A 26,809-nucleotide genomic window follows, 5' to 3' on the forward strand; every position below is an offset into this window, starting at 1 on the left:
ACAATAAAATCCATTCTTCCAATCTAGAATTAGGGAATGTAGTATCAGGAAGAAACAATCATGCCACATGAGACAAGGCAAAAACAGAGTGCAGATTCATTGGGTTATGATGGCAGAGTGCTGGAGTGAAGATCCAACCTCCCCCAGAGAAGAGGAAGCTGGACTAGGAACAGCCTTTAGCCAAGAGTTAGTTTAAGAACAAGCAAGCAAACAACAAAATACCTAACAATACAGAGATTAATTTTGGTAAGGACAGACATATGCTCTGATACCCTGAAAGGTGTATCTCCTCTAAAAACAGACCAATAACTACATTAAGATATGGGCTATCTAGACTAGAATTTATTGGTTTTGTTTCTTCATAACATACACAGCTCAATTAATTTCACAACACAAAGTACTGTAGCAGCCACACAAAGTATGGGGTATGCATAATTTGAGTTCTGTTAACATCAACTTCCCCAAAGACTAAGAATGCGTTTGGCATGACATTAACAAGTTAAGTAGTCCTATTTGTGACAGAACGATACATGGGTACTTAAGGAAGAATTTAATTTGAGAAGACACATGTTGTAAATTCTAAGATACATCCTGCTTTGTGGAATATACTATTTATTAAAGCTTGAAATATGCTTTTCTATGAATTATTTCAGTTTAGGTCCACTGTAACATGTTTCACTACAGAAAGAAGGTTATTTTTTAGGTCACAGACAAGACTGAAAAAACTAAGAAATATTCCACTGCTGTCTTTAATATTACGCTAAACACTGATAGGTAGTAGGGCCTTGAACAGGTTTACGCCCTTTAAACCAGATAATGAGCCTGCATACTAAAGCACTGAAAGAGAAACTAACTCAAAGCTGAAGAGGCAATGTTATAAAGAAGCCAATTGACTTAAGTGAAGCAAGGCAACGCACACATGAGAAGTAAAGGGAAAATAATTTAAAATCGTTTAAAAATTCATGTAGTTGAAGGGAGTTTCTTAATTTTATTTGAAGTTTTGATTCAGCTCCTACCTGGCGAAACACAATACCAGTATCAGTACAGTATCTCTGGGTTTCTTCTCCACCCTGCAGCAGAACAACAGAATTCTTCTGGACATCCTTATTCTGTCTCAGGCGATCACAGAGTCGTCTTCTATTCAAGGCAAAGAGCGCTACAGGCACTTTCAAGGTCTCATTCCCCAGCCAAAAGGAGGGCCTACAAAAGATTTTATTTGACAATTAATGGAAGACAAAGACACTGGTTAACACGATTCAGACGCACAGTGTTTGTTACTTTATTCTAGAACAGAAAAGGAAGTTTCGTTCAACTCTAAAAACAAGATGCTAATCACTCAAGGGGAAAAGATGCCGTATACAAGCATCACTCTCGAGCGACCATCAAACATTGCTCATACAAGTACCAGAGGAAAAAGATGGCAACAGGAGACAGGGCTGACTGAAGCTATGGCCCACAGCACGTCACTTGTTACATTCCTTTAGGTAAAGCAACATGAAAAGTAGATGCAGAAAGCAACAACAGCCTAGGTCAGCTGAGTAAAGGCAAAACAGGAGAGAAGAAAATGAGTTCTGAGTTACTGAAAACAGAAGTGGAAGGTTACATTAAGTCTGGCAAACTTCAGCAAGTCCTTCTGGGAAATGTTCCGTAGCTGAAACAGGGACTGGAGAGAAAAGGTGACAGATAGCAGATGCAGGACAACAGCATTTCCCATACTCACACAATATCTGCAAATTTTTCTGTTACATATGTTTATTCTTGCATGCATACAAGCGGCTTCAGCAAGTGATTGAACTCACATACATGGCCGCAGGAGCACGTCCTGGGTACCAGCGACCTCCTGCCACACATCACCACCTGCCCCTAAGGCAGCACAAATGTGCTGAGACGACCCAGAAAGTTTCTGAAAGATTGTACTCGACAGAGCCGCAACTGGGAGAACGAGAGCTCTCTCTTAAAATAAACTGCTTATTAAGTAATTTAAGGTGTTTAAAGTACTACAAGAATATATTGCTGATTCATTCACATTTGTTATAGGTCCATACCTGCACTTTTTAGAGCTTTACGAGTAGAAGCACAATAGCTTGTTGTAGGATTTTTTTTTTTTTTTTTTAAATCAGATGAGGTGAGAAGAATCTAAGAGCATTCCCTTTTTTTAAATGTTTAATATAGCAAAGCTGTGCTTTGGAGCTTCAGTATTACAGATGAATACTGTTTTATCAAAAAAAAATCCTATGATTTAAGTCCAGTTTGTCCCTCCACCTCAGCTTCTCTCAGCTTACTGAAGACCAACTGGCTAGATGGTCATTTTCTATCAGATATGCTTCTAGAGGAGATGACAGAAAGGTGCAGTCAAATTGTTACTATGTTAAAATGACAAGAAATTAAACACCAAGGGACTTAACCTTAGAGAAGGAGAGCTCCACATCTTAATTATTATATAGTTTTCACAGGCAATCTGAAAGGTAACCTTTGATTTACAGCTGCATAAAGTAACCTCCTGAAAGACTTTATCAGCATCAGAAATGTAAACCCTATAATTTCTTACTGCAGACACAGCATAAAAGAGCTAATAAAATATTTTATTTTACTTGTTTATAACTACTTGATATAACAGCGTAAGTAATTTTAGAAGGTGAAAGACTGCTCTTGCTAATCCAATTTTCAAACTATCTGCCTAGCAGTTCAGCTGATGGTGCACAAATCCCAAATGTGTTTATTTTTATTACTTCCCCCACACACCTGATAACCTAGCACCATGGCAAGTGATCATTACAAGGGCTGCAGACTACCTATTGCGGCACATCAGCATAGCATGGAAGCACAGCATGAGCTTTTGTTTTGGGGTACCCGTGCCTATAGGAAGAATGAAGCAAGTTCATACAATCCTAGCAAGTGCTACTGGAAGTTTTAAATCAGATAGAAAACCTTAAACTAAACATGGGCAAGGCTTTTTGGGTGCAAAGCTGTGGCTCAGCAACGCACAAGAGGTTGAAAATGCTATTACCCAAGGAAGACCACCCCCTAGAGTAACTCCATGCAGGGGCCTGGAAATTATACATTCACCTTATTGCAAGTATAAAAGGGAAGAGAAAACATCATCAGATACCGTTATGACATAGGTTGCTCTCAGATCTTTGTATCTGCTGATAAAAAAAAACAAAACCAAAAAAAGACAGAGGTTGTAGCACAACCTGTCTTATGTTTTGCTTCAAAGGAAGGAAAAAAAAGTCACCTTCGTTGTAATTTTACCCTCTTCACAAGTTGGTTTTTTTTTTTTGCTGTGATTTAAAAAAAAAAAAAAAAAAAAAGGACTCTGACCTCCCTCCTTCGCCAGGCCTATTCCTACATCTGCAGCTCATAGGAAGCTGCTACAAAGGCACATTTTAATCTCCATTAAGTTTACTATTAATGTTTTTATTGCACTTAAAACCTCTGACAACCAGAATGAGACTCAAGGAGAAATAATTATGTCAGGCAGCAATTCCTACTGGTAGTCTCACTAAGCCACTTCAAGAGTGTCTTTTACTGGGATCTTGACACTCAAGCTGAAACGCATTCTGATGCAAAACGATGGTTCTTCTGCACATTTTATCTAAGCCCATGGCAAAACTGTGTTCTTCCTTATAGATAACAGATCCCACTTTCCCTGCTTGAATTTGATGCCACAATATTCATCAACAGCAGAATTTGGCCCTGTACAGTTGTTTTAGACTTGCACAGTTTTTTCACAGGCATGGCCTTGGTCTCTATTTTAAGGCTGCTGTAACAACAATAGCAGCTGAATATGCTGGACCCCCGCAGCAAGGGCTGCGGGACGCAGGAGAGCTGAGCTGAGTGTTGTTGCAAACATTGCTCTGTTCCTCAGCTTCTCTGCTGACCACTCATATGTTAATTCATGTCTTGGACTGTACAAGCTTGCCAGGCAACAGACGTACTTTCACAACTGAAATTCTGCAGAGAAAACCAGCTAGATTTCAGAGAGGACTCAACTTAGCGAAGTTTGCTTCCTCCACACCCTTTGTTCTCTCTTCCCTCCTGCAAGCACTCAGACACCAAATGAACAGCACCCTCACGGATGGACTAACAGCATGGCAAGACAGCCGCAGGTGCTGCTTCTCCTGCAGAGGTTGGGTCACTCCGCACACGTGAGCCCAGCACAAGCTTCCCACAGCTTATAAAGAGAGCTCTTTCCAGAGACTACCAAAAAAAAAGTATGGATGTACACCCAGCTTTCTACTGCAAATAATTATTTGGGAAGAGAACTCTCACAGTACTCAAGATCACAAGAAAAGTCTTCACACACAGGACTTGCTGTGTAACCATTGCTCTGTTGTGATCATTGCTCTACATGGCAGGTAAGTAGGTCATGACTGGCCTGGTCTTTTTTCCATATTCCTTCCAGCCCAACTGTTACAAACCCTTGTGACTACACAGTACTGCCTATGCCATGACTATTATTTAGCACTTTTACAGTTTCAAATACAAGAAGACATTGCTATGCCACTTGTAGTAAGTTGAGTGGGTACATGTATATAACTGCCTCACATGTGTATCAAGCCTGCAAATACACATGCAATTACAGTGTAATCAGCGTAAAACCCCCTGTTATTTGCCACCTAACAATACTACCACAAAGTTCTTTCTAGTGAGGGAATTACAAGCTTTCAGTTTTGGTCTGTGATCTCTAATCACCCAGTTTATATCACACAAGACACAGAAGTATCAGAATTTAATTAGTACAATACATTGGCTGGTCCTTCAAGGGCTGTTTCTTCTGTTAGTGCAAGGACTCTGGTGTCTCCAGCCACAAACTCAACTCAAAACTCTCACGTAGAGTTATACATTTTATAATGAACTGTATTTAACGCAAGCACGACTTTGTGGTGCACACCTCTTTGAAGCTATGCAAGCTGCTGCAAATAAGCATTAGTCAGTGTCCGAAATGGCTACTTGCAAGACCAGGACAGGAAAAGTGAAGCTTGGCTTCCTCATTTTCTCCAGTCTGGTACCAGAATTCAGCCATTGCTCAGTCTGATAAAGGCCTCCCACAGTAGCTGACAGTTTCCCTGCTGGCTGTCACACACAATTTTTATGATCACTTAGGCCCAAGCCCACACAAGAGCTCTTTTATTTTATTATACTGGAAGTAAAATGTAGCTAGGAACATTAAACTACATCTGTTTCTTTAAAGGATACTTTTCTTTTACCTGGAACTGTTGATTTTCAATGCTTATTTCAGAAGTTTTATATTTTCAGAGAGCTTACATTTTGTTACTTTATGATCCATCTAACATTTTGGATTTGTTTTGATACCACCACCAGAACACATTGATAACCAAAAATTGTATTTTATTTCTGGTTTTCCCACCATTTTTCCGTTAACCTTTTGTACTTCTGGTTTTTTTCAGAAGAAAATTCATGGACTGCCATTTCTGTTCTACTGAGGTCAAGCAGACAGGATCCAGATTTCAATGAAGATGCGAAACCACTAAAACTACTTTTCAAGTTATCATTTGTTTGTTGACTGGGACTTATTTATTTGTTTTGAGCAACAGGGTCATCAACATCAGCCTGAAGTCTAGCCAATTTTTAATGCCGTTTCCACACCAAATATGTGAAGTGCAAGAGGCCTATGCTAACAGCAGCACAAGCAAATAAGCGATACAAGGGAAACGCTAAAAGCAACTACCGCTGTTTAAGGCATAAACTGGATGTTTCCTTCACGGCAAACTCAGCGCTCCTTGTAAGTAAGTCAACAACTTGAAGTCCCGGCCCCGTTCGATGTTGCACCTACCTAGGCCAGCCCAACCTCGCTCTCAGCAGCCAGGCAGGAGCGTCCCTGCGCAGGGAATGCCCGGTCAGCGCTGGGGGAAACCAGGGTCAGGAGAAGACCTCACAGGGGAGCAATCTCCCCCCAAAGACGAAAGATTCAGAGCCAAGTCCCAGCATGACCTCTTTTTGGCAACTATGAAAAGTTCCCCCCTCATTTTGATGCATTTTTAATGACACGTTCTTAAAGCACTGGAAGAAACGGCTGGATTTAGCTATAAAATGCAGGCGAGACCTTGCGCCAAGTAATCCACAGCCACCTTTAAGCATGATTTCCCAAACCTAATGCAACTTGAAGGATAACCCACGGCTCAGGGGAGGTACTGCCGAGCCGACCCGGCGGTAACCGGAGAGGCCACCGGGGTGCCCGTGGGACCCCTCCACAGCTCTCTCGCCGCCCCACCCAAAACCTGCTTTAGTTTCAGGGAGAGCCCTGCCCCAGCGCAGGCAGCCCGGCCTCCCCTGCAGGCTGCACGGCCACAGCCTGCCGCCCGGCCGCCCCACCGGGCCGGGCCCTCCCCAGCCGGCTCAGGGCAACCGCCGCCCTCCGGCACCCCCGACCCCCCCGGCCTCCCGGAGCCAGGCCGCCGCCGCGCAGCACCCTGCGGGGGGAGCGGGGGAGAGCCGGGAGGACGCGCAGCCTCGCCATGGGCCAGGGCGCAGGGCCCGTGAGGAGCGGGGAGCGCCGACGCTACCGGGGCCGAGGAGCGATGCTTACCCTGCCGTCGCGGCCATGTTGCCTCGCCGGACTTCGCCTGTCATGTGACGGCGGGGCCGGGCGGGCCGGGCCGCTGTGGAGGGGCGCGGCGGCGCCGCCTCAGCGCGGGGAGCCGATGGCGGGGCGGGGCGGCGGGAACGTCTTCCCGACCGGCCCTGTGAGGGTAGCGGGGCTTCCCGCCTACAGCGGGTCTCCAGGCTTCCCGCGGGCCTTGCAGGCACTGGCAGGCCACTGCTGTCCCCGCAGGCTGCTCCTCTCCTCAGGCTTTCAGACATAAGATCTGACAGGATAAAGGCCCCGGCTAGGGCCGGGACTTGGGCTGCTTGGCACCTGAGGTGCGGTGTTCATTGCGAACGCTCTGCAGCTGCGTCCAAAACAAGAGAGGGGGTTTTGTAACCATCGCCTCATGTGTTGGCTTCTTGTACAAGAAACAATTGGAGTCCTCGAAGCTAAAAGCAGTATAATGGAAATATAATCTTCTACAGGGACTGCTGTCTTTTACAACGGAGCTCCCCTAAATAAATGGGTGCTCAAAAAATCCATTTAATGTGCCATGCTGCTGTAATCCCTGTAAAAGATGCTTTCCACTTGCATTTTGAAATGGAGAAGGTGTTTAACAACAGCCTTCAGGCATGGTCTGCCATAGCCAACACCAGACCTTGGACTCGCCCCACTCTGCCGAATTTTGCTCCTATTCACACAGATTTCTTCAGAACTTGAGTTGACTTGTTCTCGCCTCAAAATTACAAGCTACCTGAAGAAACCAACAATTCATAGGCCAGGGTTCACGTGGCCAGTAACTGCCATACAGCAGCAAAAGAAAATACGCAGAAGCGTGAAATACCACGTAAAGAATGAGAGAGAGGAGCTCTGCTCTGTGACCTGAATACATTGTGTTCACTGCTCTGTGCCTCAATAAACAGTGGTAAGTACTGCTCTGAGCTGGCAGCTCGTCGCAGGTACCGCTGCCCTCCCTTCCTGGAAGGAAAGCACGAGTCCTTGCTCTGCTGCTGCTGAGCAATGCCACTTCTCTGTTGTTCTGGCACTGGTCTCAAAAGAAAGTACTGTGATACCATGAAATATTTGCTAATGCACCTGGAGGGTCTGCTTCCACCACAAGCGCTTAGGAAAGAGAGAGGAAAGCAGTAAGAAGAGCGAGCAGGAGGAGGATCATTAAATAGACGGAGCTTGATGTTCATGTTTGTTATAACAAATCAGTGCACTGTTATTAAGAAACGTGCATGATTAAAACCCTTTTTTGCTTGGCCAAATAGTCTACTAGAAGTTGGGAGAAAACTGCCGCTACTCACACACAGCTGGCTCTGAAGTGGTGTGTGAAAGCTGCAGGGCAATCACAGGGAAAGATTGATTTCAGAAAGTCTGGAGAGGAGTGTGTAAATTAAGAAAACTGGAAAAGTCAAGTAGTCACCCTCTAGCTCTTTATGTTTTTATGCCCAAGGGTCACAGACCTTTACTACAAAATATATAATGAAAGAATCGGAAGCTTCTTTCACGGACCACCCATTTGACAAGGAACGATACTTATTTTTGGCTCCGGATTAATGGATAAAGCCCCATTTTAGACATTACCATTGACAAGCTATTGAATCTCAAGGAACTTCCTTCAGTTTATGCAGACTGAAAAAGCTTTTTAATATAAAGTGGAGAAAAATATTTTATTGCTTTCAGTCCCCTAGTGGTGCTCCCTTCTGCTTAGACTCCAGCAGAATTAGTGGGAGGAGGCAGAGAAGCTCACTTTGCCTTTCCTTCTCCTGTCAGGAGTAGAGAGAAAAGACTAAAGCCTTCAAGGCACTCTTCCAAATACTGTCATTAGTGGCTTCGGGCATTCATCCTTCCCAGCTCCTCTTTGCCTGCCCATACATTTGCCCCTTAGAGAAAAGGTCTCCTGCATTGTAGTATCTGCTCTCTAAAATGGGTTTTCTGGGTCTCTTTGTCCTGTTTAATTTCCTCATCTCTTCCCCTTGGTCATTTTACACTCCTTCCAAAAACAATTGCTGAGATTTAGAAGAGTTACCTGCATTGTATTAAATCTCAGCAGAAAATAAGACTCCATTCCTTAGGAAAAAAAAAAAAACAAACATGTTTTATTTTATGTTGTTTGTACCTAAAATATCCTGTTCTCCTGTCTCAGGATTTGAAAGAATGAATCGGCCTGTTGTGACAGGACAAGGAGCAATGGCTTTAAACTAAGGGAGGGCAGATTTAGACTGGATTTAAGACAGAAATTTTTTACAATGACAGTGGTGAGGCACTGGAACAGCTTGCCCAGAGAGGTAGTGGAGGCCCCAGCCCTGGAAACATTCGAGGTCAGGTTGGACGGGGCTCTGAGCAACCTGATCTGGTTAAAGATGTCCCTGCTTTTGCAGGGGGGTTGGACTAGATGACCTGTAAAGGTCCCTTCCAGTCCAAAGCATTCTATGATTCTATGATTCTGCACTATGCACAAATTAAACTCATTTGCAAGGTGGCTATACTGGCAGCCAGTTGAAATGCCAGCCACAGGAATGATACTGGCAGCCAGACTGGGAGCAAGACCAGCTTTATTGCATACATATATAACTCTGCTTCTCTCTGCACTGCATTTGACTCTGCAACTGAGATAATGCAGGGGTAGACCTTAACATCTGAGAGACTAGTTCAGAGCGTTTCCCTCTAAAACAAGGTTCGACTGACCATTACTGTCACTTATCTCCCCATAGGATTTCTCTCTGTGGTCAAGAACATCCTCTCTCATGGTGAAGGCCTGATTTTGCACTTTTGGCATCTTCAAAGTCCCCACCGTAGCAGTCTGGGTGTACAAGAGATGCAACACTGCAACATGTGATGGGATTCTGCACTGGCCAGATTCTTGGTCAAAAATCTGGTTTAAATCTGCTGTGTGAGCACACCAGAAGCATGGTAAGGGCTCTCAATCTGTAACTGGTTTTCAAACACTGAGTAGAACAATGTGCTGCTTAAATAGGGAAAATTCAAGTCTGCAGAATGAGACAAAGCAAAACAAAAAAGCACTTGAACACAAGCATCCCCTGGCCTGTTGTGTCCTTGCATTGGGGAGAGGGGAGTAACTACAGTCCTGCAGTCTTGCTCTGAATCTAGCCCGTGTCTTTCTGAATTACATCCAGCTGTAGACAATCCCTGAGGGTCCCTAGGAAAATTTCCTTTCCCTCACCTCTGAGACTCAGCTGTGTATCTCCTCCCAGCTCCTACGCAGTTTTTGTACTTCTGCTCCTCGTAGGACCTTCTGTCTCTCCTCAGGCTCTGTACTAGTTAGCCAAAAGTAACTAAATTGCATAAGCAACTCTTTTTATTTTTATTGTAAAGATTTAAAACTACTCAAATTTTCTGACCCAGACATTCACCTGGCAGAAAGTACTTTGGAAATACTAATGGAAAAGTTACTGTAGCAATTGGTCACTTTACACTTAAACAACAAACCAGCATTGATAAATTGTACCAGTATTTTTTTATTGCTGTTCGTCCCTCTATATTACAAGTTTTTATACTGCTGTCCAGGCAGGATCTGAGAGTTCAGCACTGCCAGTGAGTGCATTTACAGCTTCTGTTATGCTAGCTGAAAAGGAATAATGTTAGGTTAATAAACCTTCCTTTATTACATGAAAATTACATAACTGTTGTGAATATAGGTCAAGATATTTTCCCCTGGTTTTACAATACTTCGGTTTTTACAATAACTTTGGATGAAAATCCAAAGTTAGCAGGGGCAGATGCAGTCCAAATACAAACTGGGGGAAAAGGAAAGACGCTGCAGCTGTGATGACAGCATGTGCTAGGGAGCATCACCCCTCCCTTCTGCCCTCCAGCCCAGGTTGGGTGTCAAAAGAAGAGCTGAATACTCTCCGACTGCTGCACAGTGCTTGAGCTTCTCTACTGCTTTGGGAAATGCAGTTGGCAAGAGACCCGATCATCCGGGGCTGCCATGAAGGATCACAGAGCCACACTGAGAACATGGTACCAAGTAAGAAGCCCTTGACCTGCCAATGTCATGACATGAAGTGGGGAACAGGGTCTAATGCTGAGTGACTAAGGTCACCACAGGCTCTGCTTAGTGAATCCTTACCCGGATATATGATTACACTACAAGTTTCAGCTGATTTCCTAAATATCTAGAAAGCTTCCATATTATACATGCCACCACAAAACCAGAAATAACAGGAAATGCTGATTTATCAGTGCACCAATTTTTCTAAGTTCAGCTTGATCTGTTTTTCTGCTGAGTATTCTCCCAAATTTTTGGAAGCTAAAGCATTGTTGGCTGAGATGCGCTGTGACCTTCTTCACTTGGATGGGAGAGCACTGGCTAGGCAAAGAACAACAGATAGAGTTTGTAGGTATATGAGCAAAAGTATTTTATACATTGTAGAATCAGCGTTAGTCCAAAGTATTTGTACAGTTTCCTATGTGAAAATGTGTTAATACTGGTTTTTTTCATTGAATTACTATACACAGATCCCTAGCACTTCATCACTGAAAGAGATACATGGTGCTGCCTTTGTTTGATACAATGGCCAGTCTTTAACTTGGAATTAAGATTACAAGGTCCCTTCGAAGTAACAGATTGAACAAAAACATCTGCCTTTGGCGTTTTCATCATGAAACAATTTTGAGTAAATTTTCCCTCAAGCACTAAATGTATACTGCTGTATTGATCTTTTGGATCTTGAAATAAAAGTGTGATTTTTCCCAAAGCCTGCTTCAACTAAATTATTATAAAAGACAAGAAAGGTAAAGCATTACACTGCCTCATTACTCTCCCCATTGACTTTCACTTCAGACTAAGAAAATCTAGTGTAGTCAAAATGTGCCCATCAAGGATCGGACAGTCTAAGGTAGCTTCCCCGGCTATTAATTGATCTTTACAAAATTTCGTAATTCTATTTTTGGTGTGTTTTTTTGCAATTCCTTAGTATAGACTGTCATTTTTTCATTTAAATTAATCTGCCCATCTGTATTTATAAGTTGCTGCCACGGGAACTATTATCTCATGAAAATGTATTAAGACAGCACTATCAAAACTGCTTGGAAGACTTTTTTTTAGTGGGGGTTTTGGTTTGTTAGGTTTTTTTAAGAATTAGTGGCCAATGTGATGATCTCTGTAATGTTTCTCTAATATCTCTGGCAGCTTGAAAGAACCAATTTTTGTATATTGCAACTTATTGTTTTGCTTTAATAAAAGGAGATTTCTCAACGATTTTCAGTCTGTTTGCTCATGTATTGGTTTTTTTGCTAACCCATGGCCATGAAAGCGCAGTTTACACTTGTCTGTGTATCCTTTGCATAGTGCCCAGGATCATTGCTCCTTTTTTGTTTTTCTAAGAGTCGTGTGCCCTTGTACTACATAAAAAAATGTGCTGTGTGATGTGAGCGTAGTTCAGTCATGGGTAATTGCCAGGTATAAGAGATAAGCCACTATCCTGTATTTTCTTTTTTATAACTGTTACTAGTTAGTACGATAGATGGACATTTTTGTTTATTTTAAGTAAGTTTTACAGAAAGTGCTGTAGTGAAATTTTACAACACTGGGTTTAGGACATGAATGTAGTATCACTGCAGCCATCACTCCAACAGCGTTACCAGTGTTACTGTGGACACATCTGAGAACAAAATTCCTTCTCATTACTCATGATTTATTTCCTCAGCATTTTCCACTTTCAAATGCATAGCCTCTTTCTACAAAGAGGAGTGGCACACTGGCTATATTTGGAAGGGCAAAACCAAAGGTGCTTTGCACCATCTTCTAGAGTAGAAGCATGGGAAGAAGCTGATGAAGTTCCTGTACTGTGCGACAGAAAATTTCGTCTAGCCTGCACGTATGAACATACAACCAATTGTACAATGGGAAAGTATCACTTCTCATGCAAGTTCTCTGTGGTACCACAAATTTACCTGAACCCTTGCAATATATTGTACAGTTATAATAGAGAACATGTTTACAAATCTTAATTTTTCCTTCATTACTGTCTGCATAATATACTCTCCACCCAGTGCATAACAAATCCCCAAACAAGCTTATAATATGCTTATGTAAATATTTTCTCAAAAGATTAATGCTTTCAGGTTTTTGCAGATTACGATTCATATCTTCACACCGATTTAAAGTCAGATTTCCCACTTTTTTGGTAAGAAAATCCTCTTTAATTATTTACTGTTTATATGGAAAGTATTTTCTACTCTGAGATCTTGCATTAAAATTTTAAGCCACTGGTTTATCAAGATCTGCATTTTGTTGGTGATGAAGAAATTGCTTTCTCTTATACACACATATTAGAGTTATCTCAAATGAGTTCTTTCAGGCTTTGCATGGGCAACATTTCCTTTTTCTGCTTGAAACAGTCCTGCCCTCCATGCCGGGAAAGAAAGACCTGCTTCTTCTGATGCTGCTCTCTAATGATAGAAACCACCACTTCTTCGGCTTTTCCTTTCTTACGCTGTTCCGTTGTGCGGCAACAGTTGGTCTAAGAGGGTGAGGTTGCCATGGAGGCATGTCTGCCACTGCCGTGAACTCAGTGGTGCGGCTGTTCCTGGCCAAAAGTCGTCAGTGTTCCTGCCCCAAAGTGACTCCCAGGGTTAGCTCTCAGTGCCAACTGCAGAAGATGAGATACATGACTTCTTCCTATTTGTACAAACCACTCATCTAATCTCCTTTGCATCTGACTGGAAATTTAACCCAGCTGGCTCCTGGCTTCAATTTAAAACCAAAGTGATAAGCAACTGGCCATCAGATTATCTGATTGCATCTTATGTCCTGCGACTGCAGCACTGTTTCAGTTTGGTCAGACCACTTATGCTACCCAGCGTCCAAATCCCACTCCCATGAGCAAGCTCTAACCTGGGAGCTTAGAAGGGAATGGAGGGGATTGTGCAATAACATGCTAGAGGACAGAGAAGATAAAAACCAAGAGCTTGTGAATCAGGGAATTCAATTATCTTTTGAACTGTAAAAAATGGCTATTTTACACAACCGCTCTCTCCCCAGAAGACAAAATACAGCCTTTTTCCCAGGCGGTGGAAACTGTGCCAAAAGTACGAAGTGCACTAAGGATGTTATACGCCTCTTCGCCTTTTAATGAATCGACTGACCAACACTTATTTTAAAAATGGGTCATATTTGCAGGCATTTTTCAAAGATTACCAGTTTGATAAGAGCGAGACTCCGTTCACCGCAGAGACGCTCAACGCTCATTTCCAGAGCGTGTACCTGTCCGCTCCATGCCCAGCTGCCCCGTGCTGGCAGCTTCCCTGTAGAAGTTACGCTGGGCACAGGTATTTACAAAGTGACTTGGATGCGTTCATGAAAATTAGGCTCAATCAGATTCAACTTGGGCAACAAAAATAATATCCACAATCACCATCCTCTGCTGCCTAGCCTCTAAATTCAAATATCATTGTCTGTTTTGAACTTCACCGTCACGAATGTAGATGTGATTTCTAAGAAATGGTTATTTGCCGTCTCAAAAACTCTGTTTTGCTGAACTACCCTTTAGTTCTGTAGAAGTTTAAACTATTCTGAGAACAGCTTCACTTGGTTTCCATCAGCATTAGCAGTGCTAATGTAATTTGTGCTAAGGAGATTCAGAAAGGAAGCTCAAAGAACGTGTGTGGTTTAATTGTGTGTGTGTGTGTGTGTGGTATTTCCAAGCATCCTGTGTTTCAGGTGGCATCTGTCTGCATCCTTGAAAATAAAAAGGCTCATACAATTTCACTAATGTGGTGCTACAGCTGTGCCATTTTTTCCCCCTTAAGCCCTGACAGGCATCTCTGTTTGTTTATATGCAGGGGCTCTGTTTGAACTGTTGCCTGGTGTCCTTGCTTTTTATGCTGGCAGGAGAGGTGATTTTTTTGTTTTGTTTTCATTTTCAGAAGATGTGGTAACTTTTTGCTACTATTACTGTTGACAGCAACAACTCTTCTAGTCCAGGCTGGCATCATATGACGGCCAGAGAGAAAGAATTCAGCTTCAGAAAGTAACGTGGGTTTTTACTGAGTTCCAGAACTGGGGAGATGCCAAACAGCAGCAAAGTGCAGGTTTCACCCTGGGATGCCATCACGGTGTAGCAGGCAGCCTGTTCTCCTCCAGCCCCAGCTCCCTTTTCAAGGAAAATATTTAGGGGTTTATACTGAATATCAGGAGGTATAAAGCAGGTATAAACCAGAACAGTTCCAGAATTAAACACAACACAGAAGTGCTAATTTAGGACCTGACTTTGTGTGTCGTTTTACTTGCTACTAATCGCATGTTTTAACTGTGCAGCACCCCTTTCATGACACCACCCTTCCCCTTTTGCATTCTGTGGAGTAGGGGCAGAAAAGCAATAACATTCACTGCTTTCCCAAGACTGAAAAGAGGTAATTTTCACGTTTCCAAAGATAAAAGAGAAGGAGAAACCTCTCCAGGTTCAGCTTTCTTTCTGAAATCACATCTTAGGGCGTTTTGGTACCGTCCACTAGCTCATCAGCGGCCTGGGGCCGCGCGCAGCTCCCTCGCTGTGTGAGGTTTGCCCAGTTTCACTTTTCTGCAGTAAATATGGGAAAGCGAATCTCTGAGTCACACCGCAAAGCGGGCTCGATGACAGGCTGACTAATGGTGCTTTGACAACACCCAATAGATTTTACAGAGATTAAGGTCTCGTCAGAAATTTGTCAGCAGTAGTTTAGGAAATACTTACTGAAGATTTGCAGAGTTAACAGCTCTGTGGGTGTTTGCTGTTTGGCTATCTACATAAACAAACAGCTGGCACAGCTGGAGTAAAATCAGCAAAGTTGTTACTAATTTAGAGTCTTTGGGCATGTCTCTGCTCCAGGCACAGAAATCACTGTGCTGGAGCGTACTGGTACCCCAGCTAATTTTAAACCACCTAGCTTGGTACCAGAGGAAGCCAGCTACAGCAGCAGAGAGCTCATCATGGATTCATTTACCCGGCTTTTGGCTCGAATATTGGTGCCAACAGGATTAACTAAACCCTTTTAAAATCAGAAAAAGGAGATACAAAGGACTTGATTCAGCAACAGTCTGATTCAAAGAGAAAATTCACAGTTGCTCACACTAGGAGCTGTGACAGGCTACACAGATGAAGACAAGAAGCTTAAATTTGCTGTGGTGGACAACGAGGAGGCAGAGAGCCAGGAAACGCAGTGGCTGCTGTGGGGAAGGGTCTGGCCTTCACTGTGAACCCTTTATGTCATTGCAAATGGAAAATGTCACATGGAAAAGAAGGAGACTCCTATTAATAAACAGTCACTGGGGTAATGTGCACTAGAAGAGGAGGAGGGATTGTGTCTGGACTTGTTTATCTGCAAAGAGCTTTATGTGCTTCAAGAGCTCTGACTTAACTGCTTCTGGAAGACTCTTCTAACTTCGGTGTCAAAGTTCAGGGACCTTTCCCACATCCCCAGCGCTAGCTGGCAGAACTACCCCTTTGTAATAAAATTTCTTGTCAACAGTGACTTGTTTTATGCATGTTACTCTGGCTTTTTAGGGGCTGGTCAGACAAGCAGGACAGGCAATTGCCCAAGGCAGTCAAATGCTCACCGTGTGATAACTTCTGGCTAAGAGGAAGGACATAGTCCCGCTAACCTGACCTACTGACCTAACCCTAATCTTAGATTTTTTTCTTCTCACAAGCTTGAGAGTCAGCAAGATCAAAAAGTGCCATAAACAAAAATGTAAAATATGAAATTAAAACATCCAGTAAACTTCAAATCTCCACCATGAGCCACACTGCTTGCTGAGATCGCAATCTGTCAGAACAAGACTTGCTGAGAAAAGCAGTTTCTTGCAAAAGACTGCCTTCTTGTTCAGAGTATTTACGGTCACGGCTGAGGCATGGATCGGGGCTAGGTCCTCAAAAAACTAAAGTGAAGACTAAAGAGCTGTACATTCAGAAGCATCCTAAAGCTATGACAGCTGAGCCCAAAGGGGACGACAGTAGAAAACGTATCCAACTATTAACTGGAGAGAAGCACAGTCCCTACAGTGCACTGAAGAGTGAGGAATGCCATTGCTACGGCACAGTGCAAGCCTGCCAGACTCTAATGAGACAGGCTGACTAACGGGGGAAGGATATGGGAGATATTCAGCAGGAGCAGGCCTCGACCTTGGAACCGAGCCCAAATTCTGTAGCGGAGAGTAATAAAGAGAAAGGCAAGATCAAAGGAGACAGCTCTAACAAAGAGGCAAAAGAGATAGGTAAAGACACGCGAACACTTACCAAGTACTTGGCTTCTCAGTCCTCTGCTTTGGGCTTGACCTCGTGTTCTCCCCACTCTCTCTCTCCCGTCGTCTTTGTAAGTTCACCGAGCCCGGTGAGCAGGGACATCCTGTAGCTGAGCTGGTGCAGCACGCTGTATACACTACGCCTGCTTGATACATTCACAGCCATTATGCATGGGTAATTTTTATTACCCAGAGGCATTTCTCTTTTACATATCCCTAGCTACAATTTTACTGAAATCATTTTCTTTTTTATTGGCCTCTTACATTGTTAGAGTGCCCGTGATTTCCCCAAGGTTATATGATGAATGACAACACATCATACAAAGACAAAATACAGGCGTTTGCCAACTATAAAACGGATTTTTTTCATTTGATACATTTCCTTTTCTTGTGCAACAATGATAGGCAGCCTTGATAGCATGAACAGTACAAATAGAAGTTTAACAAGCTCTCTTCTGAACCCAGGATCACACAAAAAATAGATTCAGTAAAGATATTAGATTTCTACTAACATGATGGACCTTCAGAAAATGGATTAACCATTTTAAAGACAATTGCAAATATAATCAGCTGGGTTCAATCCTGCAATTAGTTGTGCCTGGGCAGCCAGCTGGGTCCTTGAGAGGTTCCAGTGACTTCAGCAAAATCAGTGGGAATATAGAGAGACAAAACGTTTCATCTCTACGCTATCAAAGGAAGGCTCAACTCCTCAGCAGCTTAGAGGTCTCCTTTCCCCCAGACCAGGCAGCACAGCCACCCTGCTGGTCACCCACGAGCAGGCAGCGTGCCTCTTTCCCTCCCACCCTCCCCTCTCCTTGCAAGCATTTGATAGCAGCAATAGCTCCTGGCCAACCCCATGCAGGAGGCAGCTTTTGTACAGACAGTATTTTCTGTTCAAACAGGCATTCCCAGCTGCTCATGGGGAACAGAACATGAATATCATCACTTTTCTGGCTGAAGCTATGTGATCTTAGCCAATCTTCAATCTGACCAATAGATCTTTCCTTAAAAAGCCAGGGAAGAAGTAGCAAGCAATGTGTGGGTGTCCACAGGCAGGCACCTGGTGTGAGAGTGCTGCTGTACCTGTGGATGAAGGGGACTCAGGGACCTTCCATGGAAAAACAGTATTGATCCAAACGTGTGAACAGATGTTTCCTCTCAAACACATGCAGAGTGTATGGGCAGCAGCAATTTGGCCTTAAAAACAGAAACTTAAATTCAGATTAGAAAAATAAAGTAAAAGAGAGATGATCGACACTATTTTAATATGTTAAATACTTCCAAATAACCCAATTATCAAAATCTCCAAGTGAACATTGTTAGGCTCGCTGGCCTGAAGGTGAATATTTTGGTGGCAGAATGGTACGATATAGGAATACCAAGTGCCCCAAACACTACAGAAATACTTCAAATCAAATACTATACATCTACCTATCCACACAACACTGGAGGGAGAGCAGGTAGCCAATTTTATCTTGCTTTCTTCAGTCCTGGCTTGTTGCCCAAACAGGCATACCGAGGGTGATGAGCTGCCACCTCAGTTACTTCTATCCCCCTTTTTCAAGACCTGACCCAAAACTCAGTGAAGTTCACCGAAAGACTCCAACTGACCCAAGGCTTTGGTTGACCCTTGTACCCTAATTTCTTCTATTACCAGGATGGAAAAAGAGAGATTCTGTTGTTAAACAAAAAATTACCAGAAGAGAAAATACCAGCAAAACAGAATTTCAAAGCATCAAATGTAACTAACAGTGTTTTAAAGAGAAGGACTAAGCAGAAAGCATAAATAACATGTAACCCAAAAAGAGCTTAGAAAAAAGTTACGTGCCTGAACTTTTGAACTCAATCTTTCCACTGCACTATCATATATAGATACGACATGACTGATGGACTTGAAAGCTGCATTTCAAATTTTGCAAATGAGATTAGAGAAAACATCCAAACCATTTCTAATACAATGGAGGTGTTGGATTGATTATACTCTTGGATTAGCAGATGGTAATTGCAGATACACGAAGACTTTTAAGTCTTCAAGCAAAGAACCTGCAGAAGAAATAGCTATTATTTGGAAAGGCACTGGAGCGATCTACCTCAAAAAAGAGATAAAGCCTACAGTGTAATATTGTTAAGGTTTTCAGCCAATGTACATATGAAATGAAAAAGAGAGAATCAGATTGCTTAAGGAATAATGGAGAGATAAAAGGACCGACAGTTTTATTGTGAGGCACTGGTTAGATGTCACAGAGCCTTCAATCACTGAAATGAAAAAATATTTTCACTATACCAGTAGCAAGCAGAGAAAGAGTAATGTAATTAAGGGTGTGCTCAGACATGCAGTGTCAAACCTCTGCTGTCACTTGGAAGAGCCAACACTAAATCAGGCTATTCCACACAGGGAGTCGAGGCTAAGGCATACGACTGCCCACGTACAGGCAGCTCGAAGAGCTCGCGCAACCAGCCAGCACAGCTCGCTCACCGGGGAGTGGTAACTCGGGTGTTTGCACCATCTTGCAAATGCGGGGCTCCTGACTATGCGTCTTGCACTATTTGTGCTCTTCATGAAGACCATATGTGGTATCAGGTTAGCACAAAATGTATAGCAAAGGATACAAATAGCGTAACTCTTTTGCTAAGTTTTTTCAGACAGGTTGCAAATGGGAATCCCCAGCATTTCAGCATTAGGTGGCAAGTGAAAAGGATCCAAATGTAGTAGCTATAAAATCTCATGATTGATCTAATGTTTCTGTGCTTGAAGCAGGCTTTTATATCCAAAGTTCTGCCAATCATATACAAATTGCTGAAAAAACTATGAAAATCAAAACTAAGGGTTTAAAAAAGCAGAGTTTTTCTTGAGCGATCATAATATTGATAAACAGATGGGCTGGGTGATATGAACGCACAGGCCTCCCCATACCAGGTGCAAGATTTCTGTTCTCGCCTACACATACATAACCATAGTTGACTCTCTCACCCATGTTCCTTTGATTAAAACTATTTATTTGGGATTTTCTAAAGTCTTCATAAAAGCAGTGTATATGCTGTGGAGAAGTGAAATGATCAAAGTATTTGCAACAGCTACTACCTTGTGTAGTCCTGGAACAATCAATATTGGTCCTAGTATGATCCGGCATTACTGTGACAGACCTATGCTGTGAAAGCTTAAAGAAAGGCAACGTTGGATTGGTTCTCAGAGCCAACAAGAAACAGATGCCACTCGCCAAATTTTTTTAATCTACAAAATAGCGTCCTTTTGTTCACATACAGCAATGATTAAGAAGTATAAATCTTGATGTTTGACAAAAAAATGCTAAGTGATTTCCAAAACCCTCCCTACCCCTGGCATTTGCAAAAAAGGAAAGTTTTCTGCTATTCAACAGCTCCCACTTAAACTGGGAATCCTCCTGACAAACTGGTGGCATAGCAGTGCAGGAGCACATACCAAGGGTTTGTGTAGAAGTAAAAGCGGCTTCTCTCCCATGTGCAAGGTTTGGGAGTTTGAATTTGAGCATGGCACTTATTTGTTCACAGGTTGACAAATGTGGAACCTGCTGAGAGAAAGCTAACTGGAAAATACCAGCTTAAAATAAGACCCCAATCTTATGTGTCTCAGACGAACCTCTTGAATACAGGAGATGCGAGTTCAAACCCCTTTTTGGGTGAAGAAATCCCTTGCCTTTTGGCCAACACCGCTTCACATGAAGAAAATTCAAGTGGATGGTATTTTCCTGGAGACAACCTGGGGTAGCAGAGGAGGCCCGTGCAGACCTTGCCTCCTGCTCTGTGCCTTGCCTATCCCTGCAGTAAGAAACCGTGACCCATGTTGAGACAATCTGCCTGAAAATCCTGCCTAATGCCCATCTCTCCTGAAATCATTCCAATCTGCTAAAAATATTTTAGCAGTATCTCAGTTGGAAGTGATTTCTTGTGTAGGTTTCTAAGCACCAAGATGCCATACCTGGATTAAGGACTCAGGCTGTAGACGTTAATCAGGAAAACCTCCCACCAATGCAACCACGTCAAGACTGCCAGATCATACTCTAACACCATGGATTTCTTTACACTAGCTAACGGAGGGGTGTGCGCATGTGTACACACAGCATTGCTTTATTTATTTCCAAGGTCTGGTAGTTGTAGCTCTGTGGGGCACTCACCAGAAGGGAGAGCTCCAGATCATCCCTGCAAGGGCCAGAGAGTTGTCGGCCGCTGGGTACGCGCAGCCGGCACGGCAGCAGCCTCCTGAGGAACTCCTAATCCGCCCGGTGCTGAGCCCACCTGTCGTGACAATTGTCATGAAGCACTGCCCAGAACTATGAAAAGAGCAATCAAAAGACATCCTGCATCAAATGAACCATCTCAATCCACTCCAGGGCCTGAAAACACTTTGGAGATGGAGTTGAAAAAAAACAGAGCTTGTTTTTACAAAAACTGCAAATTTTTAGTCCTAGCAGATTTGCCACCAAGTCTTATAATAAAAAAAAAAAAAAACAAAAAACCAAAAAAAACCCCCCAAATCTTAGTTGATTGAAAATTATGCTTATTTTCAGTGCTGTCTTCTTGCTGAGTTTCCATTTAAATGTAGGCTTAATACAATTTTTCCCCATAAAACAAACAGTCTGGAAAATAGGGAACCTCCTCATCCTGCTTTATTGCTTAAAGCAGACCTTCTGGAGACAGTTCTTTGTTAGAGAAACCACGTTAACGGTGACAAATAAGACTGAGATCAATGTTTTATTAAGGACAGACTCCTGTTACAATCTGCAGAGATTATTTTAAATCATAGCCTTTGTGTCTAAATTACAATTTTCATTTGAATCGTATTTTTGGATAGAGAAAGGGATTTGTTCTCAGTGTCCGGAATCCCTGTCGGGGTACCAAAAATATAGCAGGAGCTGTCAAGAAAGTATGCATTCTTATATTAAAGCTATTATTCTGACCAGAGCTCACGTATGCGGCACAGTACCTATACTTGTAGCTATCTTTATTTCCATTTAGATATGTTCTGTAGCAAAAGCAGCTTTGTCCTTGTAGCCACTGCAGTAGCATTGAAGAACTTTTAAAACAGGAGCAGACAGAAAGGATTTAATTATTCTTACCTAGGCTGCATGTTCGCACGTTTCTCTCTTGAGAAAACAAAAATTCTGCACATACGGTTGTTTGCAAACTAATGCTTTAGATACATTTCTGAGTAGAAGCTAATTTGCTTGCACATTTACAGTAAAGTTATAGCCAAACCTAAGTTTGGATGTCTCTGAACAAAGCAGCATGTTTGAGACATCTGTATCAGAAATGATAGCAAATATTGAGTTATGTGCACTTATGCCATATCGGAGGGCAAGTTGTTATGGCAGTCTGCTCAGTAGGAAGCCATTTAAGATAACATCGTACTAAACAGCGGCATAGATTTCAGGGTGTAAAACCAATAGACATTTACATTTTGACTTATTTATAAAATGCATCTAGATCACATCCAAAATATTAAGCATAGTTAACTGCTTGTACAATCGCCAACATCAAGCCTCTTGGTCTCCTGATGCAACTGCATGACTTGCCTGAGTGGGACGGCTGAAGGAGACCTGCCCACAGACCAGCTCATGGTTTATTCTGGGAGACGGACAAAAAACGTGGGCTCTGCAAAAAATTCATTGTCCTCTGGGACAGAACACTTCATTCTGTGTGTTGTACTGCTGCACAGGTACCAAAACAATGGAAAAGGCACAAATAAGGGAGACAAAAGGACCTGTGGGGTTTGGGGATGACTGCTTTGAAGTGAAACTGGGGAGGTTGCATGGGGGTGCGTAGGGCCATGAATCCTTCCTTGGCTGCAGCAGGACAGCATTGGAGCTGACGACCGAGCTGGAGCATCTCCTGGGCTGAACTCCTCCTTCCACCAGCGACACAAAGAGACTTCTGTTCCAAACACACACAAAATGCTGGGGAGCAAGGCTGTAGGAGGCCATTTTCTCTGTGTGCAGATGATATAGCCACAGCGTCCTGCTAAATAGCTTAATGCATGCACAAAACTTGATTTGAACTTGGAAGTGCCAAAACATCACTTCAGATTTTAGGACTATAATTTTAAAAGCCTGGTTGAGAATTCTATGAGAATATGGAAATTGCATGCATAAACTTAGTTTCTCTGCAGAAGTAACACATGCTCCAAAAGCCTCCTATTGACATGTTTTCTGTGCTGAATTCTCTCTTGAACTTGGAAAAATTAGAGCTCCCAGCTACAAGTTTCTGACTTCCATTCTGCTATACGTGCTATAATTGTGCAGATTATCATAAAAGAAAATTAACATTTTCATAAACCAGAAAGAGTGTATTAAGGTCATGCAATGGGTATTTATAGTCTTATTACTCTTTAGTCCCTGGTAAATAACTATGGTGTAACAACCACCAAAAATAATCGCATAATGTGACATTATCACACTCCTACTAGTTACAGTGTGAAAAGTGAATAACAACACGGTTAAAATTTTCTCCATGGAAGCTCTGAAGAGAGCCCAGAAGGACAGCGGAGGACGATGAAACACAGATCTGAAAGCACAGCACATCCCGCTGTCTCGTGCGTGAAGATTAGTGGCCCACCACGCCCCAGTGGAATTGCTTCACAGTTTCATGCTGCACTAGGAGGAAGAGAGCAAAGAAAATTAGGAAAGAAAGTGCCATTTGGATTTGTATAGTAGCAAATAATGTACCTCAAAAAGTTCATGAATTCAGGCTATAATTCCGCCTTAGATTATGATCATGTGAATCAATAGTTCCTTCTCATCTCTCATGGATTTAAGACACCTCCAGCCAGACTCTCAGAGGAATGAGATGCTCACTGTGGGCAGTGAGGGGGTGTTCCCAGCCCTGCTAGTTATATCCTTCATGAGCTGCTTCTCCTTCCACAGCACCCCCACCCCCATTTTCTCTCCTTTGCACATACGCATACAAGATGACAAACTTTCTTCATTCTCCCTCCACGATACCACATCATTTTGCTACTTATGTGGAAAGATAGAGCCAAGAGGCCAAAAGTTTAGCTTCATTCCACAGCACAGAGATGGGGGAAAATGATAAATTTATGGCAAATCACGAAGCATTATCCTGCAAACTGAAGAAGGTGCAAAGCAGAGCCATCTGGCAGTCTCTCCTTCCTCCCTCTGAGTCGCTGTCACATTTCAAGATCTGCCTGTGTTTTCCATCAAAAATTGGGAACCCATAGGCCATGGGCTAGGAAATATCTATAGAGTAGGTGGAACAGGGGGGGCAGGAAGCTTGAATCCTTACTTGATACTTTATTTTGTGTTGATTTACTTCCAATCTGCTGCTTCCACTTATCCTGGGAGAGGGAGAAGAGCTGGCAGCCGGCGGGAGGCAGTCAGTGGGTCTTTTGGCCACGACCACCAACGCGGGAGTAGTCAGGAGGCAGGACCAAACCCCAAATTTCCTGGAGGTCCTTCATTTCTGCAAGGTCACGAGACCAACACAGTCAGTCTACTGCAGGAGACCTCTCCTCTAGGGAAAAAGCATCTGTCGTGGTTTAACCCCAGCCGGCAACTAAGCCCCACACAGCCGCTCGCTCACTCCTGCCAGTGGGATGGGGGAGAGAATCAGAAGAGTAAAAGTGAGAAAACTCGTGGGTTGAAGTAAAGACAGTTTAGTAGGGAAAGCAAAAGCCGCGCACACAAGCAGCTCCTTCCCATGGGCAGGCAGGTGTTCAGCCATCTCCAGGAAAGCAGGGCTCCATCACACGTAACAGTTCCTTGGGAAGGCAAACACCATCACTCCGAACATCCGCCCTTCCTTCTTCTTCCCCCAGCCTTATATGCTGAGCATGACGCCATATGGTCTGGAACATCCCTTTGGCCAGCTGGGGTCAGCTGTCCCAGCTGTGTCCCCTCCCAGCTTCCTGTGCACCCCCAGCCCACTCGCTGGTGGGGTGGGGTGAGGAGCAGAAAAGGCCTTGACTCTGTGTAAGCACTGCTCAGCAGGAACGAAAACATCCCTGTATTATCAACCCTGTTTCCAGCACAAATCCAGAACATGGCCCCATATTAGCTACTGTGAAGAAAATTAACTCTACCGCAGCCAAAACCAGCAGAGCATCCTTCCCCCCACGCTCGAAAGCTGCAGCTATGCTGACATTTGGCTCCATATTACTGTGTTTGAGTAAACAAGCTTCTGCAGAGAGACCGAGAGGAGCGGGAGCATAAATTCAGCCCTTTTGATGAAAAGAGAATTTTTCTCTGTGTAGGTATGTGATTGTTTAGGCTCCGTCTGAACGGAGTTCATGGATAAGCATGGGTACCCATGACAACGCAGTGCACATAGGCCTGGATGTTCTGCGTGGGGATAGATGGGTTAGGACATCCACAGTGAGCAGGATCTCCCAAATGAGGGATGACAGCAAATCACTTCCATCTGTGATGTAAAAGAAAACCTTGCCATTTCATTCTACATACTTGATCTCCTCTAAGTACCTTCCCATTTGTCCTATAAATAAATAATAGTTTTACTTTGAGTATGCTGTTCTCACAGGTAAGTGGAAAAGGCTTGTTCCCTTACCAAGCAGGAAAAACTTATTGGCTATAGGAATGTCAACAAGGCAACATTTGTACAGCCCAGCAAAGAGAAGAAAGAAGGGAAAGAAAAGAAAATAGAAAAATGATACATAGCGTTGCTCCAAGTGTACTTTGTTTGCTGTTCTTATTCTGTCTGCTCATTTCTGTTACCAATCCAAAATTCTTGAATCTTTAGGGGTTAAATACTGGCTTAACTAGCAAAGCAAAACTACACTGTAATCACAGTCCTGACCCAATTATTTCACTCTGCTGGGCAATCATTCCCTTCCGTATGTGAGGACTGCAATGTAGAAGAGTAGTCTGGAGTGAAAAAACTGCATGAGGACAGGACTATGCCCCCCCTTTTTTTTTTCTTTTCCTATACATGCAATCACTAGCAGACCTGTTGTGATACATCCTTTGGATAGGTCCTTGTGAGGATACAGTACATGGAGGCATGTACTTTCATGCATTTGCTTATGAGTCACAGAAGACTTCATTTATATCTTAGTTCCACATCTCTTCCATAGAAGGACTTTTTTTTTTTTTTTTTAAACACAAGCCATAAATTCTTGATCCAAGTACTATGCTTAAGTGGGACATGTCGGAGACTGCATCACAACATAAAAAGACAGAATGTGTCCTTTAAATGCTATGGAAATATTGCCCCTTAGGAAGGTACACAAAATGCCACAGAACACAGAATACACTTATGTCTCTTTTACTCATACGGAGGTCTTTGAATAGTTCTACTGAGTATTACCATTTATTTGACTGGGGCAGTATTTACTGCAACATATTCATGCTAATTTTCAGGCAACTGCCTCAGTTCTATTTATGATGCAAGTTCTTTCTTTTTTTTAAGCCATTCATGCAGGCTTTTCATTAAAGTAGAAGAGAATCTATAATGGATTCAATATGTAATGCAAAGATTAGCTTTGAAAATAGACTTATTTCTGCCTAAGTCATCAAATATTGCATGTACATGAGTCTAAGTTCTGAGAAAGCCAAGTGAAATAAGAAGCTGCCTCTGAAGATGATACTGTTGGTGCTGGGTATGAGAGAGATTTTCCATTTGTTCAAAGTCTCCTTTCTACTTCTGTACTCAGATCTTGCTTCCCAAATCTGTATATCCTCCCTTCCCATATCCTGCAGCCTTTTTGCCAACTCTGCTCCCTGACATCTCCTCCGTTTGGCAATCTTGTGTCCTCCATCATGCTTGTCCAAGGCGTTCAAGATATGGTATATGGCCTTCCAATATTTCTGCAGCATCAAAACTGGTAACTAGACAAAACCTTCCATCCTCATTCAGCAAAGCTGCCACTGAAATTAACAGTTAAAGGGTCAACGAGTGATTTTGCCCAATTTGGCCTTAAATGCTGTGTATATTAAAATGGAAAGGAAAGCAAGGAGATGCTGTCAGTTAGCATCCCCGTATTTGGGTACAAAATTAAGAAT

At 42.9% G+C, this 26,809-nt stretch overlaps 1 protein-coding gene across 1 annotated transcript in view; it reads right to left on the reverse strand.

The window, feature by feature from the left end:
• Positions 1-6,676, reverse strand: part of PEPD (peptidase D) — a 144,881-nt gene extending 138,205 nt beyond the window's left edge. Inside the window, exons 1-2 of the mRNA XM_075510771.1 lie at positions 6,551-6,676; positions 1,017-1,200 (exon numbers count right to left, since the gene is read on the reverse strand). Of these exons, the coding sequence (XP_075366886.1) occupies positions 1,017-1,200; positions 6,551-6,594 (228 nt within the window). The 5' untranslated portion in view covers positions 6,595-6,676. The remainder of the gene's footprint in view (positions 1-1,016; positions 1,201-6,550) is intronic.
• Between the last annotated feature and the right edge of the window lie 20,133 nt (positions 6,677-26,809).

This window comes from Mycteria americana, chromosome 8 (genome assembly GCF_035582795.1).
Source record: "Mycteria americana isolate JAX WOST 10 ecotype Jacksonville Zoo and Gardens chromosome 8, USCA_MyAme_1.0, whole genome shotgun sequence".
Lineage (NCBI taxonomy): Eukaryota > Metazoa > Chordata > Aves > Ciconiiformes > Ciconiidae > Mycteria > Mycteria americana.